Source organism: Falco naumanni, chromosome 20, assembly GCF_017639655.2.
Source record: "Falco naumanni isolate bFalNau1 chromosome 20, bFalNau1.pat, whole genome shotgun sequence".
In the NCBI taxonomy this organism is placed as follows: Eukaryota; Metazoa; Chordata; class Aves; order Falconiformes; family Falconidae; genus Falco; species Falco naumanni.
In genome coordinates this window covers 4,214,950-4,235,817 of record NC_054073.1, presented here as the reverse complement: position 1 = coordinate 4,235,817, position 20,868 = coordinate 4,214,950, and the positions used below count along the sequence as shown (strand labels likewise).

General features: G+C 69.1%; 5 protein-coding genes across 6 annotated transcripts in view; 2 read left to right on the top strand and 3 right to left on the bottom strand.

Annotated features, from left to right (window-relative positions):
• The window catches only part of CACNB3 (calcium voltage-gated channel auxiliary subunit beta 3), a 4,986-nt gene extending 1,186 nt beyond the window's left edge, over positions 1 to 3,800 (top strand). The window contains 7 exon segments of the mRNA XM_040577999.1: positions 96 to 267; positions 368 to 477; positions 574 to 725; positions 804 to 899; positions 995 to 1,144; positions 2,037 to 2,059; positions 2,061 to 3,800. Coding sequence (XP_040433933.1) covers positions 96 to 267; positions 368 to 477; positions 574 to 725; positions 804 to 899; positions 995 to 1,144; positions 2,037 to 2,059; positions 2,061 to 2,328 — 971 coding nt within the window. The 3' untranslated portion in view covers positions 2,329 to 3,800.
• Positions 3,530 to 10,266, bottom strand: DDX23 (DEAD-box helicase 23). 2 transcript variants are annotated; one of them, XM_040577909.1, is made up of 17 exons: positions 10,165 to 10,266; positions 8,102 to 8,319; positions 7,865 to 7,963; positions 7,592 to 7,688; positions 7,423 to 7,488; positions 7,150 to 7,288; positions 6,904 to 7,037; positions 6,703 to 6,815; positions 6,461 to 6,604; positions 6,043 to 6,268; positions 5,745 to 5,890; positions 5,472 to 5,649; positions 5,124 to 5,366; positions 4,800 to 4,951; positions 4,524 to 4,632; positions 4,232 to 4,406; positions 3,530 to 4,135 (listed from the first exon to the last, which is right to left on the bottom strand). In XM_040577909.1, exons 2-17 carry the CDS (start codon positions 8,317 to 8,319, stop codon positions 3,912 to 3,914), a joined length of 2,463 nt encoding a protein of 820 aa, XP_040433843.1. In that variant the 5' UTR covers positions 10,165 to 10,266; the 3' UTR covers positions 3,530 to 3,911. The 2 variants fall into 2 exon arrangements, with proteins under 2 accessions (XP_040433843.1, XP_040433844.1); XM_040577910.1 differs by having other exon boundaries at positions 6,904 to 7,034.
• Positions 10,267 to 11,038: 772 nt separating this feature from the next.
• Positions 11,039 to 14,337, bottom strand: RND1 (Rho family GTPase 1). Its single transcript, XM_040577911.1, is given in 6 exon segments — positions 11,039 to 11,204; positions 11,207 to 11,348; positions 11,456 to 11,590; positions 11,704 to 11,813; positions 13,999 to 14,086; positions 14,161 to 14,337. Coding segments are annotated over 6 exon segments (696 nt in total). The 5' UTR covers positions 14,281 to 14,337; the 3' UTR covers positions 11,039 to 11,103.
• A 230-nt stretch (positions 14,338 to 14,567) lies between these two features.
• Positions 14,568 to 17,294, top strand: CCDC65 (coiled-coil domain containing 65). The gene is made up of 9 exons (XM_040577914.1): positions 14,568 to 14,626; positions 14,855 to 15,000; positions 15,095 to 15,262; positions 15,331 to 15,500; positions 15,643 to 15,781; positions 15,889 to 16,086; positions 16,156 to 16,374; positions 16,464 to 16,616; positions 16,739 to 17,294. The coding sequence occupies exons 2-9, from the start codon at positions 14,866 to 14,868 to the stop codon at positions 17,078 to 17,080; spliced, it is 1,524 nt and encodes a 507-aa protein (XP_040433848.1). The 5' UTR covers positions 14,568 to 14,626; positions 14,855 to 14,865; the 3' UTR covers positions 17,081 to 17,294.
• An 82-nt stretch (positions 17,295 to 17,376) lies between these two features.
• Positions 17,377 to 20,338, bottom strand: FKBP11 (FKBP prolyl isomerase 11). Its single transcript, XM_040577912.1, has 6 exons — positions 20,193 to 20,338; positions 19,671 to 19,736; positions 18,015 to 18,102; positions 17,862 to 17,895; positions 17,695 to 17,765; positions 17,377 to 17,610 (listed from the first exon to the last, which is right to left on the bottom strand). Exons 1-6 carry the CDS (start codon positions 20,304 to 20,306, stop codon positions 17,393 to 17,395), a joined length of 591 nt encoding a protein of 196 aa, XP_040433846.1. The 5' UTR covers positions 20,307 to 20,338; the 3' UTR covers positions 17,377 to 17,392.
• Between the last annotated feature and the right edge of the window lie 530 nt (positions 20,339 to 20,868).

Genomic DNA, 20,868 nt, shown 5'->3' with positions numbered 1-20,868 from the left:
GTGGGGGTGGGGCTCCCACTGTGCCCCCAGGGTGGTGGCTTTGTGTCCCTCGTCCCCTCCCTGCGCATCCCGTGGTGAGTGTCGGTGCTGGGCAGATGGCGGGGGCCGAGGGCTGCTGGCGGGGTGCCAGGAAGCTGCCACCTCCCTGCTGGTGCCATCTGCCACCGGCTCCCCGTGGGCTCACCGGGCTGGTGGCCCCCACCGGCAGGTCACCGACATGATGCAGAAAGCCCTCTTCGATTTCCTCAAGCACAGATTTGATGGCAGGTGAGAACCGAACCCCATCCCAGGACCCTGCCCTATAGCCTGGGGGGGGGGGGGACGGACACACACCCAGGACTCCACCGCTGTCCCCGTGCCCCCCCAGGATCTCCATCACCCACATCACGGCTGACCTCTCCCTGGCCAAGCGCTCCATCCTCAACAACCTGGGCAAGCAGGCTATCCTGGAGCGCTCCACCACCCGCTCCAGCATCGGTGAGGGGCCGGGCTCACCCTGGGGTGCAGGGACACCCCCCGCCGCCCCCCAGGACCCAGCCCAGCCTGACACCGTCCCCCCTGCGTCCCCCCCAGCCGAGGTGCAGAGCGAGATCGAGCGCATCTTTGAGTTGGCCAAGTCCCTGCAGCTGGTGGTGCTGGATGCCGACACCATCAACCACCCAGCCCAGCTGGCCAAGACCTCCCTGGCGCCCATCATCGTCTACGTCAAGGTGTCCTCACCCAAGGTGAGGGGTGACCGTGGTTCTGGGGGGGGAGGGGCAGCTGCCCCCCACGGTGCCATCCCTCTCCTGTCGCCTCCCCAGGTCCTGCAGCGGCTCATCAAGTCCCGGGGCAAGTCCCAGGTGAAGCACCTCAACGTGCAGATGATGGCAGCTGACAAGCTGGTGCAGTGTCCCCCGGTGAGTTGGCAGGACCCCCACCCTAGGGATGCTCGGGGGGGGATGGGGGGGTGGTGTCCCTGAGCCACTCCTGCCCCCTCTCACCTGCCCCCCAGGAGCTCTTCGACGTGATCCTGGATGAGAACCAGCTGGAGGACGCCTGCGAGCACTTGGCCGAGTACCTGGAGGTGTACTGGCGTGCCACGCACCACCCGCCGCACGCCCCCCACGCCGTGCCCTCGCCCACTGGCCTCCCAGGCCTGCAGGTACCCCGGGAGCCCCCCTCCCTGCCCCCCACTGGCAACCAGCGCAGCGACGCACAGGTGGGGGTGGCGGGGGGGGGGGGATGCACGGGTGGGGGTGGTGGGTGGCAGGAGGGGACGCACAGGTGGGGGGATGCACAGGTGGGGGTGACAGGGGATGCAGAGGTGGGGGGTGGCAGGGGGGGACGCAGAGGTGGGGTGGCAGGGGGGGGACGCAGAGGTGGGGTGGCAGGGGGACGCAGAGGTGGGGGTGGCAGGGGGACACGCACAGGTGGGGGTGGCGGGGGGACGCAGAGGTGGGGTGGCAGGGGGGGACACACAGGTGGGGTGGCAGGGAGGGACGCAGAGGTGGGGTGGCGGGGGGGGACACACAGGTGGGGTGGCAGGGGGGGACGCAGAGGTGGGGTGGCGGGGGGACGCACAGGTGGGGTGGTGGGGGGACGCACAGGTGGGGTGGCAGGGGGGGGACGCAGAGGTGGGGTGGCGGGGGGACACACAGGTGGGGTGGCAGGGGGGGACGCAGAGGTGGGGGTGGTGGGGGGACACGCACAGGTGGGGGTGGCGGGGGGACGCAGAGGTGGGTGGCAGGGGGGACACGCACAGGTGGGGGTGGCGGGGGACACAGAGGTGTGGTGGCAGGGGGACGCGCACAGGTGGGGGTGACGGGGGGGACGCAGAGGTGGGGTGGCGGGGGGGGACACAGAGGTGTGGTGGTAGGGGGGGACGCACAGGTGTGGGTGTCGGGGGACACAGAGGTGGGGTGGCGGGGGGACGCAGAGGTGGGGTGGCAGGGGGACACACACAGGTGGGGGGTGGCGGGGGGACGCAGAGGTGGGGTGGCAGGGGGACGCAGCCCCCTGTGCCGTCCCCGCAGCCCCCTGCCCCCTGCCCGCAGAGCCAGCAGCTGCTGGGGGAGCGGGGGGGAACACTCGCCGCTGGAGCACGACAGCCTGATGCCCTCAGACGAGGCGGGGGAGACCTCACCCCACACTTGGGGGGCCACGTCTCAACGCAGCTCCCGGCACCTGGAGGAAGAGGAGTACGCGGACCCCTACCCTGACCTCTACCAGCCCCACCGGCACCACAACAGCGGGTTGCAGGGCACCGGCGCGCCGGATCGCCAAACCGAACGCAACCACGACAGGAACTGGCAACGCAGCCGGCCTTGGGCCAAGGACAGCTATTAGGGGTGGGGGATGAGGATTTGGGGGGGGGGGGGAAATGCGACACGGCTGGGAACCGGCCCCCCCCCCCCGAACCCCGGGCGCTCCTCGCCTCGCCCCAGCCCCGCACTGGGGGTGCTCAGACAATCTCCCTCTCTCGGGGAACCCCTCTGCACTGGCAGCTTCCTCGCGCCCGACCCCCTGGGCACGTCTTCAGCCATAAGCACAGGGTGGGGGGGGGGGGGGGCCCGGCAGCCAGGATACCCTGGGACACACACCCACACACCACCCCCCCACACCTCCCCGGCTCTTGGGGACCTGGGGACAGCCACATGCCTTCTCCCTGCCTCAGTTTCCCCACCTGGCCCCTGCATCACAGGCTGTCTCATTCCCCATGGAAGACCCTTAGGCCAGGTAATGGGTGGGGGGACACACACACAGAGACAGTTTTACAGTTTTGGCAGCGTCCCCCATCCTGCACAGCCCCAAGGAAAAAAGGGGAAGGTGCCCACTCCCCCGCTGGGGCCTGGCCTGCCCCCTCCCCTGCCCCTGCATGGGACCCCCAGGAGGAGGGGGCCGCACCAGTCGCTTCGCTCCGCACCAGTTTCTCCCTGCCCCGGTCACCGCAGCCAAACCCCTTCCTCCCGGGGTACAGAGAGAGCGGGGGAGGGGGCGGCTGGACCCTTCCCGGGGAGGGGGGGGGGCGCCCCACTCCACACCTGCACTCACTGCCCTGTCCCCATAGCTCCCCACCCCCCCACACACGTAGCTGTCACCGCACGTCACCGCACACTCCTGTAAATAACGGCACCCACCGCCCTTCGGCCGGGGGCTGCTCGGTGGAGGGGCCCGGTGCTGAGCGCCCCCCCACCCCAGGGCCCTTCGCAGGGAGCCGGCCTGAGCCGCCAAAGGGGGACAGGGTGGGGGGGCCACAGATTTGTTATAATTTCTTTTGTAGAAAGCACTGATTTCCCTGTAACCGGTTTCAGAAACACGACGAGTGCTCGGAGGCGCCGGTGTCTGTGTCTTTGGGGGGGCGGGGGAGGGGGGGGACAGCGGACACCGCAGGGATGTTAGGGTGGGGGACACACCATGTGGGGGGAAAGGGCCCGATGCTGGTGGGTGCTGAGCATCCAAAGGCTTTCCCCTTCTTGGGGCCGGCGCTGCAGGGTGCTGGGAGAGGGTGCTCAGGGCAGCGCCGCAGGAAGAGTACGAGGAGCCGACATCCAGCAACGCAGCTGCGGGTTTATTCCTGCAGCCTGGAACTTTAGCTAAAAAAGAACAAAAAAAAAAAACCCCAAAGATGACCGCAGCTCCTGGGACAGCCCTGCCTTAAAAACCAGCACGCCAAGCCCAGCACGGGCCCCTGCCCCCAAAAAGCCTCCTGGCTGTGGGGAAGGTGGGGAGGGGGACTGGGAAAAGAAGGGGGACATTTGGGGACAGTCCCAACCCCAGTCTCTGCTGTCGGCAGTCCTGGTTGCACACAGGGGGCTGGGGGCGGGGAAAAAGAGCAGCCAGAAAAAGTCCTGGCAACCCCCCGACCCTGCTGGTCCCACCATCCCCCGCTGGGGTGACCGAGGGGGGGGGGGCCACCAGTTGCGGGGGACTCAGGCGAAGATGGTTTCCTCCCGCCGCTTCTTGGTGAGGATGGTGCCGGGTTTGTGCTGAGCGTCGGGGTGGTTGGCCAGCTCGGGTGGGCAGGATGAGACCGGGCTCTCCAGGATGGCTTGCTTCAGGTCGTAGAAAACGGTGGAATCCTCCTTGGTGAGGAAGGTGATGGCTACGCCGCTCTTCCCCGCTCGGCCCGTCCGCCCGATGCGGTGGATGTAATCTGCAGGGGGGGTCGGGAGGGGGAGGGGAAGGGAGGGGGGGGTCAGGCAGGGCCTTGTTCCCCTCCGAAAGCTGTAAAACCCCCCCCAAAACTCACCCTCGATGTTCTTAGCCATGTCGTAGTTGACGACCATGGAGACGTCGTGGATGTCGATGCCGCGTCCCGCCACGTCGGTGGCCACCAGGATGTCCTTGGCTCCGGCCTTCAGGTTGGAGAGGGCGAACTCCCGCTGCTCCTGGCCTTTGCCACCGTGCAGGGTGCAGGCGTTGTACTGCCGGAGGAGGCGGCGGGGGTTAACCGGGGTCCCCAGGCAGGGATGGGGGTGCAGGGGCTCCCCCCACGCCCGCCACAGCCAAAGTAGGGGAGCTCCGGCCCAGCCCAGACTCACCCCCATCTTCTCCAGCGACTTTGCCAGCACGTCGCAGCCCTTCTTCTGGTTGACGAAGATGATGATGGGTGGGTCGAAGCCCTGTTCCAGGATGGCCAACAGCTTCTTCCTGTTGCAGAAGAGGACAGTTGGGTGAGGAGAGGCTGAGGTGACCCACAGGAGCTCCTTTGCTCCCCAGAGCCCCCCCTCCCACAACTCCCTCACCCTCAAATCCCCCAGAGCACCCCCAAGACCCGCTCTTCTCGCTCCACCCCACCCCACCGGCCCCCTCCTCACCTCTTCTCCGACTCCGACATGAGGAAGACCTTCTGCTCCACCCGCTCATGGGGTTTGCCGGCGGAGCCGATGTAGACCACGGCCGGACGACGGAGGTAGCTGCGGGCCAGGCGCTCCACCGCTGGCGGCATGGTGGCCGTGAACATGACGGTCTGCGAGAAAACAGGGCGGTGAGCGACGTCCCCTGTGTGGCAGGAGCGTGGCTGCCATTCCCACGGCTCGTCCTCCAAAGCCCTCAGCCGTCCCCTCTCCACGCCGTGGACCACGCTCAGCCCAGGGGGGGGCACCCACCCACCCCCCTCCGGGCCTCCTGCCCGCACCCACCTGTCTGTACTTGTGCTTCCCCGACTCGAAATTGGCCAACATCTTCTCGGGGTCCTCAGCTTCGTCGGTGTCGGGTTTTTGGTTGGTGACGGGCATGTGCTCCAGGATCTTCTGCACATCAGGCTCAAAGCCCATGTCGATCATGCGATCCGCCTCATCCAGCACTACGTAGGTGCAGCGGCTCAGCACCAGGTACCGGTTCTCCAGCACGTCGATGAGACGGCCTGGTGTGGCAATGACGATCTGGGGTGGGAGGGGGAGGTGGGGGGCACAAGGAGGGTTGGTGGGCACAGCCCGGGGCTAAACCGCTCCCCTCAGGTCGTCCCCCCCCCAGGGGCTAACACTCACCTCGCAGCCCATGCGAAGGCGGAAGCCTTGGTCCTCGCGGGAGATGCCTCCGATCACGGCCACCGTGCGGATGCCCAGAGGCTTCCCGAATTTGATGGTTTCCTCCTCAATCTGCTGGGCCAGCTCACGGGTGGGGGCCAGGATGATGGCGTAGGGACCCTGGTCCGATTCTTCAATCCTGCGGTGTTGGCAGGGGATGGCGGCGTCACCCAGAGTGCCACGTGCCCCCTGTCCCGCAGCGTCGCCCACCTCCCCCTGCCCCATCCCACCCACCGATCGATCTTGGGCAGGGTGGTGATCCACACCAGCAGCGGGATGAGGAAAGCCGCCGTTTTACCGCTACCGGTCTCGGCCACGCCGATGATGTCACGGTTCTGCAGGCCGATGGGGATCGCCTGGCGCTGGATGGGGGTGGGCTCCTGGGGAGGGAAGCAGCAGGTTTGAGAGCAGAACTCCCCCTCCTCACACCCCCCAAAGACCCGACCCCAAGAACCAGCCCTTTTCCCCTCCACCCAGCTCCCCCGAGGGCCATCGGGGTTCGCTGGCAGAAGCCCCCCTGCCCTGTACCCACCTTGTAGCCACACTTATCGATGACCTCCAGGATGTGGGGGGGCAGGGAGGAGTCCTTCCAGGAGCGGATGGGGTTGGGGATCTTGCCCCCCTTGGTGGTGATGCTGTAGTCCTCGCGGAATATGCGCCAGTCCCTGTCTGTCATCTCATCGAGTTTTTTCTGGGACCAGTGCCGGTCGTCCCAGCGCTGCTTGGCCTCCTTCTTCCGCAGCTTCCGCAGCCGAGCCCTGGGTGGGGGGTGAGGAAGGGGGCAGGGCTCACCCTGTGCCTCTGGGGAGGCTGGAATTGTCCTGTCACCCATCCTAAGAATGTGCTGCAGCCCAGAGCCACCCCCCAGCTCTACATCCCAGCCAAGAAGAGCCAGCCGGGACCCCGGACACCCCTCAGCACCCTCCCAAGCTCCCCCCACGTGCACTCACTCCTCCTGCTCCTTCTCCTCCAGCGTCCGCCTCTTCTCCATCAAGTCCCCATAGAAGCGCGACTGTTCCCGTTTCTGCTGCTTCAGGTCGATCCCTGCGATGAAGCCCCGGCCCAGCAGCTGCACTTGGTGTCGCTCCTTGTACCTAGAGCAGGGTGGGAGCGTCAGGGGCATGGCTGGGGGTGCCCCACACTCCCCCCCCCCCGGGGCACCCCTCAGCCCCAGGGGCACCCCAGCACTCACAGGGGGTTGTAGTCAATGGAGGTGTCTTCCGACGCGTCCCACTCGAAGACGAACTTGCGGTCGTTCAGGTGCCGCGTACGTCTCCGCTTCTTCACTCCTCCCAGGTAACGCTCCTGCGGGAGGCGGAGGATCAGCGGGGAAGGAACCTGAGCCCCCCCCCCAGCTCACCCACCGTCCCCCTAGCCCAGCCCCCAGCGCTACCTTGATGGCGTGGAGCTCTTTGCTCTTGTCTTTCTCCTCCCGGATCTTCTGCCTGCCCTCCTCGTCCTCTGTGCCGTTGGTCTCCCGCTCCATTCGCTCCCGGCGCTCCCTGCGCTCACGCTCCTGGGGGTCTTCTGGGGAACAGGGGAAGGGTCTCAGAGCCAAGCACCCACACCTAGGGTGGGGGGGTCCCGGGGGTCCCAGCCTCTTAGAACCAGGAAAGCTACAGCGGGGACAACACCTTACCAAGCATCTTCCTCCCCATCTCCTGGAACTGCTTCCTCTTCTTCCTCTCCTCCTCCAGCAGCCGCTGACGCTCCTCCACCTCCTGCTGCCGCCGCCGCAAGGCCTCGGCCTCCCGCTCCGCCTTGGACAGGAACTTGGGCTGCGACGGGAGAAAGGACGGGCTCACTCTGGGCCTGGCTGCGACCCCCTCGCTGCTGGGGCTGTCCCAGGAGAGACACACTCCCCCCCCCCCCAAATTCATCCCATCACAGCACGGGAGGCTCCCGCTCCTACCTTGGCTTCTGCCTCCTCTTCAGCCTTCTTCTTAGCCAGCAGCTCCTCCAAGGACAGCGGCTGGGCCTGCAAACGTGGGGCCGGACCGTCAGCAGCCCCTTTGCCTCACCAGAGCGATCCCCCCCACTAAGAGCTATTCCCAGCCAAGCCCCCTCAGCCCCTTCCTCACCTTCTCCTTCTTCAGGGCATTCTCCTCCTCCTCCTCCGCTTTCCGTGAGTCCCGCTCCTTCCGGGACTTCGAGTCTTTGCCCCTGCTCGGGGACAAGCTTCCCAGCAAAACAAAGAGGAATCAAGCACCGAACGCAGCCCCACGGTCACCCCACTGACCGGGGAAAATCCTGCTCTCGCCCTACAATGCTTCCTACAGAAAACAGCCCCGGGGCGCTTATAGAAAAGTATGACATGCCCTCCCCCCTGTCCCCGAAAAAAAAATGGGGCTCACCTTGACCGCTTCCTGTCCTTATCCCGCCGGTGCCCATCTTTCTCTCGGTCCCGGTCCTTCTTGCTCCGGTCCCGATCGCGTTCTTTGTGCCGGCGATCCCTGCAAAGCGGGGCAGTCACGGCGCGGCCCCAGCCCAACCACCTGCACCCCCCACCCCCTTTGCAGGGCCGTCACAGACAGGCAAGAGCGACAGAGCTTTTCCCTAAAAACTGGGGGGGGCCCCATAACACCCCTCACCTCTCTGTCGACTTGGACCGGGACCGGGATCGTGACCGGCTGCCTCGTCTTCTATCCCGGGACCGGTGCCGCTTCCTGTCCTTGGAGGGGGAACCCTTGCGGTCCCGGTCCCGTTCCCGTTCCCGATCCCGGTCTCTGTCCGGGGATCGTGAGCGTTTCCTTTCCTCCTTGGCAGGGGACGCGTCCCGGTCCTTCTTATCTGCTAGTTCTCCGGCCATCTGTGGGGCAAAGGATCAGACCGAGTGAGGGACCGGGGGGGACCTGGGGACAGAGCAGGGAGGGCTGGCGAAGAGTCAGGGACGGGCACAGGGGTCCTGGGGAGGGTGCAGGGGATCCGGGGGGGGGGGGGCAAAGGGGCCTGGGAGGATACAGGGGGACCTGGGGAGGGAGCAGGAATGGCTAAGGGAATGGGGAGGGGGGGGCATAGGGGACCTGGGGTGGGCTGGGGTACCCAGGGGGGACTGGGGAGAGCTGAGAGACCCAGCGAGGGCACAGGGGACCTGGGGAGGGTGCAGGGGATCCAGGGGGGGCCCAAGGGGGCCTGGAGGATGCAGGGGACCTTGGGAGGGAGCAGGAACGGCTAAGGGTGTTGGGGGATGGGGGGGGGGGGGCACAGGGAACCTGGAGAGGGCTGGGGGACCCCAAGGGGACCTAGGGAGGGCACAAGGGACCTGGAGAGGAAATGGGGAGGGCTGAGGGAGTCAGAGGGGGGGACCCAGGGGGAGTCCAAGGCGACCTGGAGAAGATGCAGGGGGGCTGGGGTGGGAGCAGGGAGGGCTGGGGGACCCGGGGGGGTGCAGAGAGACCCCGGGAGGGAGCGGGGAGGGCTGGGGGACCCGGAGGGGTGCAGAGAGTCCCCGGGAGGGAGCAGGGAGGGCTGGGGGACCCGGGGGGGTGCAGAGGAGGCCGGGGGGGGAGCAAGGAGGGCTGGGGGGACCCGAGGGGGTGCAGAGAGACCCCGGGAGGGAGCGGGGAGGGCTGGGGGACCCGGGAGGGTGCAGAGAGACCCCGGGAGGGAGCGGGGAGGGCTGGGGGGATCCGGGGGGTGCAGAGAGACCCCGGGAGGGAGCGGAGAGGGCTGGGGGACCCGGGGGGGTGCAGAGAGACCCCGGGAGGGAGCGGAGAGGGCTGGGGGACCCGGGGGGGTGCAGAGAGACCGCGGGAGGGAGCGGGGAGGGCTGGGGGGATCCGGGGGGTGCAGAGAGACCCCTGGAGGGAGCGGGGAGGGCTGGGGGACCCGGGGGGGTGCAGAGAGACCCCGGGAGGGAGCGGAGAGGGCTGGGGGACCCGGGGGGGTGCAGAGAGACCGCGGGAAGGAGCGGGGAGGGCTGGGGGGATCCGGGGGGTGCAGAGAGACCCCTGGAGGGAGCGGGGAGGGCTGGGGGACCCGGGGGGGTGCAGAGAGACCGCGGGAGGGAGCGGGGAGGGCTGGGGGGCCCGGAGGGTGCAGAGAGACCCCTGGAGGGTGCGGGGAGGGCTGGGGGGCCCGGGGGGGTGCAGAGAGACCCCGGGAGGGAGCGGGGAGGGCTGGGGGACCCGGGGGGGGTGCAGAGAGACCGCGGGAAGGAGCGGGGAGGGCTGGGGGGATCCGGGGGGGTGCAGAGAGACCCCTGGAGGGAGCGGGGGAGGGCTGGGGGACCCGGAGGGGTGCAGAGAGACCCCGGGAGGGTGCGGGGAGGGCTGGGGGGCCCGGGGGGGTGCAGAGAGACCCCTGGAGGGAGCGGGGAGGGCTGGGGGACCCGGGGGAGTGCAGAGAGACCCCGGGAGGGAGCGGGGAGGGCTGGGGGACCCGGGGGGGTGCAGAGGAGGCCGGGGGGGGAGCAAGGAGGGCTGGGGGACCCGGGGGGGTGCAGAGAGACCCCTGGAGGGAGCGGGGAGGGCTGGGGGGACCCGGGGAGGGCTGGGGGCCCGGAGAACCTGGAATCAGGCCCTGCCCCGGCTGCCGCTCGGCGCCGCGGTAGCGGGGCCCTGCAGCCCCACCCGGGGGGTGGGGTGGAAGGGGGGGGGGAACGGTCCCCGGGATCTTCCTGCCGGTACCCCCCACCCCGCCGCCCCGCGCGCCCCGCCGCCGGCCCCGGCCTCAGCGCCGCCCCACCGCCGCCGCCATGTCCGCCGGGCGCCGCGGGGCACGCCGGGAAGGCGAGGCCTCCCTCCGCGCCGCGACTACAACTCCCAGCAGCCCCCGCGCCAGCCGCAGCACCGCCGCGCGCCCCCCCCCCCAGCCCTTGATCCCTCCGCCCCGGCCCCCCCCCACGCTGCAGGGGCGGGAGAACCAAGCAGAGCCTGGGGGCAGCTTTTAGGGTGACCAGGACCCCCTCCACCCCCCAGGGACTTTGCCCTCTGCGTCAGCACCCATGGGTGACAGCACGTGCCACTGTCACCCCTCCCTGCTGGAATGGAGGGGGGGGGGGGGGGGTACCTCAGCGCAAACTCCAACCCCCCCCCAACCCCCCGAAATACAGGCTCATCCCCCACCCCCAAAGAGAGGAGCAAACCTGCTGCACGTGGTGGGTGTTATATTTCCGATAATAAATAAGCTTTTAATAACACTGACCATGGAACAGAGACATTCTCCCCCCCCCCCCCCCCCCCAAACACAGTCCATAAAACAGCCCCCCCCACCCCCCCCCCCGGCCCCCCCCCCCTCCCCCACCGGGGTCCCCAGGGCCAAGCAGCAGATGAGGGATGGGGTGGAGGGCAACAGGATGCAGCTGGGGGTGGGGGGGGCTGGGGAAGAGCTGTTAAGCCCCCTCCCTGAGCCCACCCCCTCCCCCCCCCACCCCCCACCCACAGCAGCTCCCTGGGGGGCTGCCCCCCATACTGGGAAGGCAGGGGGAGGGGGGAAGCAGTGTGATGGGAGGGCAGCAGACACCCCATCCTCCTTGGGGGGAGGGAAAGGGGGGGGCTCTAGGGCCCTGTCCAGCCCCCCACCCCACTCTGGGGACTCAGGGGGGGCTGGGGGCTTTGAGAAGGGGGTTTCACACCCCCCCCCCCAACCCCCTTCACATGACTGAGCAGCTTTTTGCTTTTTCCTTCTTGAAGGCGGAGGAGATGAGCTCAGAGCGGCTGGGCAGGTGCAGGAGTCTCTTGGAGAGGCTGCGGGGGGGCTTTTGGGGGGCTGCGGGGGGGCTTTGCTGAGGCAGATGCCGGACACGGTCCGGAAGATGCTATGGACGCTCTTCTCCGAGGTGAAGGCCGAACACTCCAGGTAGCTCTCTGCTCCCAGCTGCCTGGCCGCCGCACAGCCCTGCAAGCCAACCCAGCGTCAGGGTGATGCGACACCCCCAAACCCCCCCCCCCCCCCGCCCCCACAAAGGACCCCCAATGCCACCGCCCCCCCCTCCCCCCCAATACCTGCTCGTAGGAAATGGGTGCCTGCTTCTGGTGGGAGAGCTCCATCAGGGTGCTCAGGTCCGTCCGCAGGTCCGTCTTGCAACCGATGAGCAGCACCCGCGTGTTGGGGCAATAGTCCAGGATCTCCGTCTTCCACTAAAAGGTGGTGGGGGAGGGGAGGGGGGGGAACAGAGTGGGTGTCAGCACCAGGGGACCCCAAACCACCACCCCCTTGCCCCACAGAGGGGCTTAAACCCCCCCTCCATCACCTTCTTGGACGCACTGTCCAGGGTCTCGGGGCGGCTGATGTCGAAGCAGAGCAGGACAGCATCCGAGTCGCTGTAGCAGAGGGGACGCACGTTGTCATAGTAGGGAGAGCCTGGGGGGGGGGGGGGGGGGGAACAAAAAAAAAAGGAAAAAAAAGGTGGGGGGTCATTGCACAGCACCCCCCACTTCCGATGGACCCAGCCCCCCAGGCTGGAGGGGCTTGCAAAGGGGCACAGCCCATTCTGCCCGAGACGGGGGGGGGGGGGAGGGGGCACACAGCTCTAGAGCCCCCCGAAATGCCACCTCCGCTCCGTGCAATTCATTAACATCATCATTGCCCCTAACGAGGCAGCAGGAAATAGATCCCGCGGTGTTTATATAACAACCCCCCCCCCCCATGTTGGGGAGCCCCACCAGCAGGGAAAGGGGGGGCGCAGGCAGCTGGGATGCGAGGAGGGGGGGGGGGAGCTGCCACCCCCACGGGGTCCCCAGGGCCACCAGCATCACGCTGGGGACTGCAGGGGAGGCGCTGCATGGGGGTGTGGGGGCAGTGGGGTGCCCCCCCACACCCCTTTCAGGTATGGGGGGTGATGGGGGTGATTGGGGTGCCCCCCCCCCCCCCATCACCGCCCCCGACCCCGAAAGGCCTCGGAGGGGTTTTGCAGCCCAGACGCTCCGTGCATGGAATAGCAAAGAGGCTGCGCCAGCGCATCGCCATAGCAACGCGGGGACCGCGGGTGGCGGGGACCCCCCCTCCGATGGGGGGGACACTGCAGCACCAGGGCAGGGCTACCCTGACCCCCCCACTTTGCCGCCCCCCCCCCCCCCCCCCAACCCTTCAGGGGTGCCCAGGGAGGGGCAATACCAGGATGCCCCATCACCCCCCCCCCCAATCCGCAAGCAGCCCCCCAGGGAGGGTGCAGGGGCCCTGGCACCCTGTATCCTACCTGGGGGGGCTCACAGTGATGGGGGGGACCCCCCCCTGCAGGAAGGGGCATAGCCAGGTGTACCCCCCCCCCAGCCTGTGTCTGTGCCCCCCCTCCCCAGGCCAATCCCCAGGGACTCCCTGACAGCCAGGCACCCCCGTGCCCCCCAGCCCCAGAAATCTGTGTGTGTCCCCCCCCGCCAGGGAAGCCCCCCGTGTCCCCACTGCGGCCACCAAGTCACACACCCCCCCCCCAGCGCACCCCATTGCGGGGCTCCCTCTCCTGCAGCCCCCACCCCCGAGACCAGAGCTGGCCCCCTCCCCGGTACCGGAAAGTTGCCCTTCCGCGGGTGCATGCACCCCCCACCACCTCCCCGGTACCGGAGGGCTGCCCCCCGCCCGGTGCACACACACATCCCCCGGTACCGGAGGGCTGCCCCCCGCCCGGTGCACACACACATCCCCCGGTACCGGAGGGCTGCCCCCCGCCCGGTGCACACACACATCCCCCGGTACCGGAGGGCTGCCCCCCGCCCGGTGCACACACACATCCCCCGGTACCGGAGGGCTGCCCCCCGCCCGGTGCACACACACATCCCCCGGTACCGGAGGGCTGCCCCCCGCCCGGTGCACACACACATCCCCCGGTACCGGAGGGCTGCCCCCCGCCCGGTGCACACACACATCCCCCGGTACCGGAGGGCTGCCCCCCCGCCCGGTGCACACACACATCCCCGCCCCGGTACCGGAGGGCTGCCCCCCGCCCGGTGCAAACACACATCCCCGCCCCGGTACCGGAGGGCTGCCCCCCGCCCGGTGCACACACACATCCCCGCCCCGGTACCGGAGGGCTGCCCCCCCGCCCGGTGCACACACACATCCCCCGGTACCGGAGGGCTGCCCCCCGCCCGGTGCACACACACATCCCCCGGTACCGGAGGGCTGCCCCCCGCCCGGTGCACACACACATCCCCGCCCCGGTACCGGAGGGCTGCCCCCCGCCCGGTGCACTCACACATCCCCCGGTACCGGAGGGCTGCCCCCCGCCCGGTGCATACACACATCCCCGCTCCGGTACCGGAGGGCTGCCCCCCGCCCGGTGCATACACACATCCCCGCTCCGGTACCGGAGGGCTGCCCCCCGCCCGGTGCATACACACATCCCCGCCCCGGTACCGGAGGGTTGCCCCCCGCCCGGTGCATACACACATCCCCGCCCCGGTACCGGAGGGCTGCCCCCCGCCCGGTGCATACACACATCCCCGCCCCGGTACCGGAGGGTTGTCCCCCGCCCGGTGCATACACACATCCCCGCCCCGGTACCGGAGGGTTGTCTCCCGCCCGGTGCATACACACATCCCCGCCCCGGTACCGGAGGTGTCCCAGAGGCTGAGCTCCACCCGCTGCTCCTCGCTGGCCAAACACGCCGTGTAGTTCTCAAACACGGTGGGCACGTACGTCTGCAACGGTACCGAGAGCGTCAGCGCCCGCTCCCGCTGCCGGTCCCCGGTGCTCGGTGCCGGTTCCTGCTCACCTCGGGGTAGCAGTCCTTGGCCAGCACCTGCAGCATGGCCGTCTTGCCGCACTGCACGTCGCCCACCAGCACCAGCTTGCAGCGGGCCGGAGCCGCCGGTACCGGCCTCCGCTCCCGCATGGCGGCGGCGCAGAGCGCGGCGCCTCCGCCGCCCCCCCCGCCCGCCGGCCCTGCGCCCCGCCGCCGCAGCGCCGTTATATACCCCGCCGACGCCGAGCCCCGCCCACGGCGGCGCCCTCCCGCCAATCGCCGCGGAGGTTAGCGCCATGCCGGCCAATAGCGGAGAGGCGGGGGGCTGCCGGGTTCCGGCCTTTGGGGTGCGAGGCAGCTCCTCCAAGCTAGGGGGCGCCTGTCTGGTGGCGGACGGAAGTGTGACCCTGTTCCCGCCCCAGAACGGAAGTTGTGGTTGCCAGGAGACCGGTGGGACGCTGGCCGAGGGGCCTGGGCGTGTTGGGGAGCGCGACCGGTACAAGGACGAAGGGGCTGGAGGCCCCGTGGTGCGGGAGGGGGCGCCGAGGGGCGGGGGAGGAGCGGGGATAATGGGGCCTGGGGGTTCCACAAAGCGGGGGGTGCCTGGGGGGATCCAAGGAGGGGGAGATGAGGTGGGCAGGGGGAAACGGGGCCTGTGGGGGCCCTGGAGGGGCCGCGGCCGGGACCCCGGGCAGCCCCCTTACCCTTCACACCGTATGCCCAGGCCCAGCCACCATGCCAGGGAAGCGCGGCCCGCAGGGGGCAGCCCCCATAGCGGCGGAGGATGCTATCCTGCTGCTGCAGAGCCAAGCGCTGGCTGAGGAGGAGGCGGCCAAGAAGAAAGGGAAGATGCTCACCCGATTCCTGAAGGTGCGTGGGGGGCCGGGGACTGCTTGGCAGCATGTTTCCCCCCCACGCCGTCCAGCCCCTCTCCCCCTCCCCACTGCTTATGCCCCCCCCACAGGACAAGCTGGCCAAAGAGGAGCACAGCAGCACCCTGAACCTCCACAAGCTCAACACACAGTGGCGGGCGGTGCTGCGGGAGGCCAAGGCCAAAGAGCTGCACCAGGACATTGAGATACTCAGCCAGACCTTCACACGGGTGATGGACTGCAAGGACAGCGTCATCGAGGTGAGCACAGGGCTGGCGGGGCAGGGACAGCGGCCGGAGCCCACCCGTGACCCCCCCAACCTCTGCAGTCCCTGGCCAAAGACCTGGAGGAGGCAGAGGAGCAGCACGCCCATGCCCTGCGCGGCCACCTGCACAACATTGACTGCCTGCTGGAGCTCCAGCGCTGCCGCCTGATGTGCCTGGAGGAGGGGTACAATGCCCAGCTGGAGGCCCTGAAGATGGAGTTTGAGGCGGAGAGGTACGGGACTTTGAGACTGAAAGGCGGAGAGGGACAGCAGTGGCACTCGCTGGCTATCCTGCCCAGGTGCTGAGCCCTCTCACGGTGCAGCTGGGACCACTGTGGCTTCCCTCTGTCAGCAGCTGCCCCATGTTTTCCCCAGGAGGACCATCCTTGAGCAGCACGAGCAAGAAAACTGCCACCTGCGGGATGTGACGCTGGCTATGGAGCAGAATCACGCCGAGAACACCCACGAGGCCATGCTGAATTTCCAGAGCGCCCGAGATGACATCAAAAACAAGGCACGGGCAGGGGGAGGAACCGGCGAGGAGCCTTTTAGGGCATGTGAGCAGAGCATATCGTGAGGTTTGGGAGGTGATGGGTCACCCGTACCCGTGTCTGACCTCAGAGCCTGCAGGAGAAGCAGTACAGCCGCGTGCAGCTGGGTGGGAGGTTGGAGGTGCTCTGGGAGCAGTTCCAGAAGGCCATGCAGAGCTACGCGGAGGCCACCAAGCACCAGAAGATTGCTTTTGAGGCGCTGAAGCAGAAGGATGAGAAGAACTCCAGGGAGATAGAGATGCAGGCAAAGAAGCTGCAAAAGCTCCAGGTGGCGGCTGGGATGGTGGAGGGAGTGGAGAGACCCCCGTCCCGCTGCTCACGTTTCACCTGTCCCCAGGACTTGGTCACAGCCACCAAGAGCCGGATCGCGGCTCATCTCCGGGAAAGTGAGGAGCAGAACCGGCGCATGCGGGAGGAGAAGGAAAGGGTCCTCGGGCAGCTCCAGGAGCTCCGGAGGGAGCTGAGCCAGGCCAGGGCTAAGGCACACGGCAGCCTGGTCAGGCTCGCCGTGCAGAGCGGCGCTGCCCTGAAGGTGCTGGCGCGGGTGGTGAGGAAGGTGAGGCTGGCGGCCCATGGGCAGGGGGAGCACCAGAGAGGGGTACCACCATCCCCTCCCGCCCTGCCCTCTCCGACATCCCTCCCCAGGCTGAGCGCATCCTTCGGCTGGCTGAGATGTGCCGCAGGCTGGAGACGGAGGAGGAGAAGGTGCTGCCGTTCTACTCGTCCTCGCTGGCGGAGGGGGAGCAGCGGGACACCCGGCAAATCCTGGAGGAGACGCCCGCAGAACCCCTGGCTCAGGTGAGGAGGCAGCGCTGGGATCCCAGGCACTGCCACTGGCGTGTGAGGATCGGGATCTGGTCTTGGCGACGATCTGGTTGGCATGTGGGGAATCCCTGCCCTCCTCCCTGCCTCTCGCCCAGGCCATGCGGGACTACGTGGGGCTGGAGCGCTTCTGGCAGCGGTTCAACAAGGTGAAGCTGGAGGAGAAGGCGCTGGAACGGGAGCAGGTGGTGCTGAGCCAGAAGAACCAACATCTGCGGGAGCTGCTCCGGCAGTACCTGGCAGGGATCTCTGCCAGCGAGGAGGTGCTGGGTGAGCCCAACCCCTTCCTCACCGTTGAGCGCAAGAGCTGCATCCCCAGGGACTTGCCCCATCCAGAGGGGGGCTGTGCACAAGGTCATCAGGGTGCTGCACCCCCCGACAGCCCCTCGGGAGGGGATCCCTGCTGGGACCCCATCCACGGCTCCGCCAGCACCAGCTGACAATCCCTCCCCCCGCAGAGCAAGGCCTGGGGACACCGCAGAGACTGCGACTGCCCAGATGTGCCGTAAAAAGCGCGAAATTGTGCCCAAAACTGTGCTCCGGGGTCTTATTTCTGGGACCCACCGAGATTTGTCAGGGCAGGCGTGGGTCTGTCGCCTCCCACCCTGGCGTCAGCTCCTCAGCCACACCAAGGTGACGCTGGCTGAGTGGGCCGGGAGCTTTGGGGGTGCTGAGCCCCTTCCCCCTCCTCTGTCCCCCACACAGCCGGGCAGGGCAGCCACGGAGCAGCCGCGGATGCCGAGGGGAAGACTTTATTTTTTTTTGGCTTTGTTCCTCTTCTCCTCCTTCAGCTTTTTCTTGGAGAGCTTGGGGCTGCTGGCCTTGCGGTACAGGTGGTACCCAATGAGCCCCAGCAGCGCCGGCACCAGCCCCAGGCACAGCAGCGGCAGCACCTCGTTCAGCACCTTCTGCCAGTAACTGGCCCGGTATAACCCGACCAGCTCTACCTCGAACCGCAGCACCGCGTCGCCTGGGATGGGTGGGAACAGAACCTCAGTGGGGGGCTGCGGGGGGCTGGTGGGGACCCCACGGGGACCCCAAGGGCTGCGCTTACCTGGGATGGTGGGAGGGGAGCCCCGTTTGCCGTAGGCCAGGTGAGGGGGGATGATGGCTCTCCGCTTCTCCCTGCCGCGGCAAGAGGCCATCAGCGCTGGTGCCCCGTGGGGCCAGCCCCACGCCAAACCGGGAGGGGGCTGCTGCCCACCCCCTCGCCCCACTTACCCCACACACATGTCCAGCAGGCTCTGCTCCAGGCCTGTGAGGAGAAGGGGGAGAGGGTGAGGGGGGCTGGGCTGGGGGCTTCCTACAGCCCACCTTGGCCTGGCCACAGCCCGGTTAACCCCCGCACCCCCCCCCCCCAGCCCCCCCGCTCACCGGGGATGACTTGGCGCTTGCCCAGCTCCACCTGGAGCGGGTCCCGGCTCAGCGAGGTGTCGATGATGCGGCCATCCTCCAGACTGCCCTGCGGGGTCGGGGTCACGGTCACCCCTGGGGCCACCTCTGGGGCCACCCCTGGGGTCATCTCTGGAGTCACCCCTGGGGTCATCTCTGGAGTCACCCCTGGGGCCACCCCTGGCGTCATCTCTGGAGTCACCCCTGGGGTCACCCCTGGGGTCACCCCTGGGGTCACCCCTGGGGCCATCTCTGGGGTCACCCCTAGGGCCATCTCTGGGGTCACCCCTAGGGCCATCCCTGGGGTCACCCCTAGGGCCATCCCTGGGGCCATCCCTGGGGCCACCCCTGGGGTCATCCCTGGGGCCACCCCTGGGGTCATCTCTGGGGTCACCCCTGGGGCCACCCTGGGGTCACCCCTGGGGTCATCTCTGGGGTCACCCCTGGGGCCATCCCTGGGGCCATCTCTGGGGTCACCCCTGGAGCCATCCCTGGGGTCATCTCTGGGGTCACCCCTGGGGCCATCCCTGGGGCCACCCCTGAGGCCATCCCTGGGGTCCCCCCTGGGGCCACCCTTGGGGCCACCCCTGGGGTCATCTCTGGGGCCACCTCTGGGGCCACCCCTGGGGTCATCTCTGGGGCCACCCCTGGGGTCATCTCTGGGGCCACCTCTGGGGCCACCCCTGGGGTCATCTCTGGGGCCACCCCTGGGGTCCCCCCTGGGGCCACCTCTGGGGCCATCCCTGGGGTCCCCCCTGGGGCCACCCTTGGGGCCACCCCTGGGGTCATCCCTGGGGCCATTTCTAGGGCCACCCCTGGGGTCATCTCTGGGGCCACCCCTGGGGATGCAGCGGCGGTTCTGCCCCGGGGTTGTCCCCATACATGTCCTTGCATCAGGACAACTGGCACACTGGTGCTGATCCCAGTGTGGTCCCCCCCCCGGGGACATCCCCATCCTGCTCCCAGTGCCAGGGCTATCTCAGGATAATCCTTGTGCTGGTCCCAGTGCCCATACCAGTGCCACCCCCATGCCAGTCCCAGTGTCACCCCTATGCCAGCCCAGGTGCCACACAGGACTCGCCCCAGGGCTGCCACCACGCCTGTCCTAGTGCTGTCCCCATGCTCGTCCCACTGCTGTCCCTATGCCAGTCCCAGTGCCACCCCAGTGCTATCCCCATGCCCACCCCAGTGCCACACTGATGCCATCCCTATTCCCTCCCCAGTACCACCCCATGCCCTCCCCATTGCCACCCCACTGCCATCCCCATGGCACTCCAGTGCCACTCCAGTACCACCCCAGTGCCCGCCCCAGTACTACCCCTATGTCTGCCCCAGTAGTACTCCAGTGCCATCTCAGTGCCATCCCAATGCCTGTCCCACTACCACCCCAGTGCCACCTCGGTGACATCCCAATGCCTGTCCCAGTACTGTCCCCATGCCTGCCCCAGTACCACCCCAGTGCCAACCCTATACCCTCCCCAGTGCCATCCCAATGCCTGCCCCAGTACCACCCCAGTGCCACCCCGGTGCCGCCTCGGTGCCCCCGGGCCCCCCCGCGGGTGCCGGTGCCGGAGCCCCCCCGCCCGCCCCCCCGCCCGGCGCCGCGCAGTGCTGACGTGTTCCTCCCGCCCGCCGCACCGTGTAGTGGATGTGCACCGTGTCCCCCGGCGCCGACAGCTCCGTACAGCCCTCGGGGGGGGGCACCTGCAACGGGGAGTCACGGGGGGGGGTCGGGACGAGCCCCCCAGCCCCCCCGGTTTGGGCTCCGCGCACCCCCCGTACCCACGGGTCCCTGGAGCGCTCCGGGAGCCGGACTCCCCCCCGGACCTTCCCGTCCTCCCGGTGCTCCGTGCTCCACCGCGGCAGCCTGGTCCTCCCAGTGTGTGTCCCCCCCGCAGCCGGTGGTCCCGGTGCCCCGTTCCTGCCGGCGCCCACCCTCACCCCCCACCATCCCGTTCCTCCCGGTGCCCCGTGAGCCCCCCGCCCAGGCCGGGCTCCGCTCCGCCCCCGGGGCAACAGCACCCCCCCCAGTGCCCCCGTTCCCCGCCGCGCCACCGGTGTCGTCCCCCCCCGTCCCATCCCAACTTCCCGTCCAAGGGGTCCCCGGTGGCCGGTGCGCCCCCACCCAGCCCCGGTTCTCCGGTTCCCCCCGGGGCTTACGAGCGTCTCCAACCGCAGCTCCCGGGCACCGGTTTCGGTTTCGCTCTCGGTGGCGCGGGCGGGCGGCGACGGCAGCAGCAGCGCCAGCAGCAGCAGCGTGGCGGGGTACGGCATGGCCGGGCTGGCGGCGGCGGCGGCGGCGGCGGCACCGGGACCGCCCCGGCCCGGCCCCCGGGAGCTCCCCGGGCCACGCCCCCGGGTCCCGGCCACGCCCCCGCCCCGCGGGACAGGGGCTGTCCTGAGGCCCCGCTCCGCCCCCAGCCCCTCGGCCCCGCCCCGCGGGCCCGGCCACCCCCTCGGTGCGTGCGGACACGTGTCCGTCCCGGCTCCCGGTACTGCCGGTCCCTGGCCGGTGCTGCCGGGCTGAGCTGGCCGCCCCTGCCCACCCCGGCGGGGGGAGGGGGGGGTCTGGGGGGGGGGCCGGGGGCGTCCCTGGGGCACCGGTTGGGTGCAGCACCCGCTGTCCCGGCGCCGGTGGGACTCGGTACCAGCAGGCGGCAGCAAAGCCTGGGGAAACCGGCACCTACCCGGGTCCAGGACACACCCCCAGCACCCACCCGGGTCCAGCATTTTTCCCCAGCACCCATATGCAGCCAGGACCCCCACCCTGGCACCCAACGGGGCCCAGGACCACCCACCCAACACCCACCTGGAGTAGCACCCTCTTCTGGCACCC

Excerpts from the sequence above, each read along its gene's own strand:
- DDX23 (XM_040577909.1), bottom strand. The coding sequence starts at position 8,319 with ATGGCCGGAGAACTAGCAGATAAGAAGGACCGGGACGCGTCCCCTGCC. Across the intron at positions 7,038-7,149 it reads GATGGGGAGGAAGATGCTTG|AAGACCCCCAGGAGCGTGAG; the intron begins GTAAGGTGTTGT and ends CCTGTTCCCCAG. Across the intron at positions 6,605-6,702 it reads TCCATTGACTACAACCCCCT|GTACAAGGAGCGACACCAAG; the intron begins GTGAGTGCTGGG and ends ACCCTGCTCTAG.
- CCDC65 (XM_040577914.1), top strand. The coding sequence starts at position 14,866 with ATGCCAGGGAAGCGCGGCCCGCAGGGGGCAGCCCCCATAGCGGCGGAG. Across the intron at positions 15,263-15,330 it reads GCAAGGACAGCGTCATCGAG|TCCCTGGCCAAAGACCTGGA; the intron begins GTGAGCACAGGG and ends CAACCTCTGCAG. Across the intron at positions 15,501-15,642 it reads ATGGAGTTTGAGGCGGAGAG|GAGGACCATCCTTGAGCAGC; the intron begins GTACGGGACTTT and ends TGTTTTCCCCAG.
- FKBP11 (XM_040577912.1), bottom strand. The coding sequence starts at position 20,306 with ATGCCGTACCCCGCCACGCTGCTGCTGCTGGCGCTGCTGCTGCCGTCG. Across the intron at positions 17,896-18,014 it reads CAAGCGCCAAGTCATCCCCG|GCCTGGAGCAGAGCCTGCTG; the intron begins GTGAGCGGGGGG and ends TTCTCCTCACAG. Across the intron at positions 17,766-17,861 it reads CTGCTGGACATGTGTGTGGG|GGAGAAGCGGAGAGCCATCA; the intron begins GTAAGTGGGGCG and ends TTGCCGCGGCAG.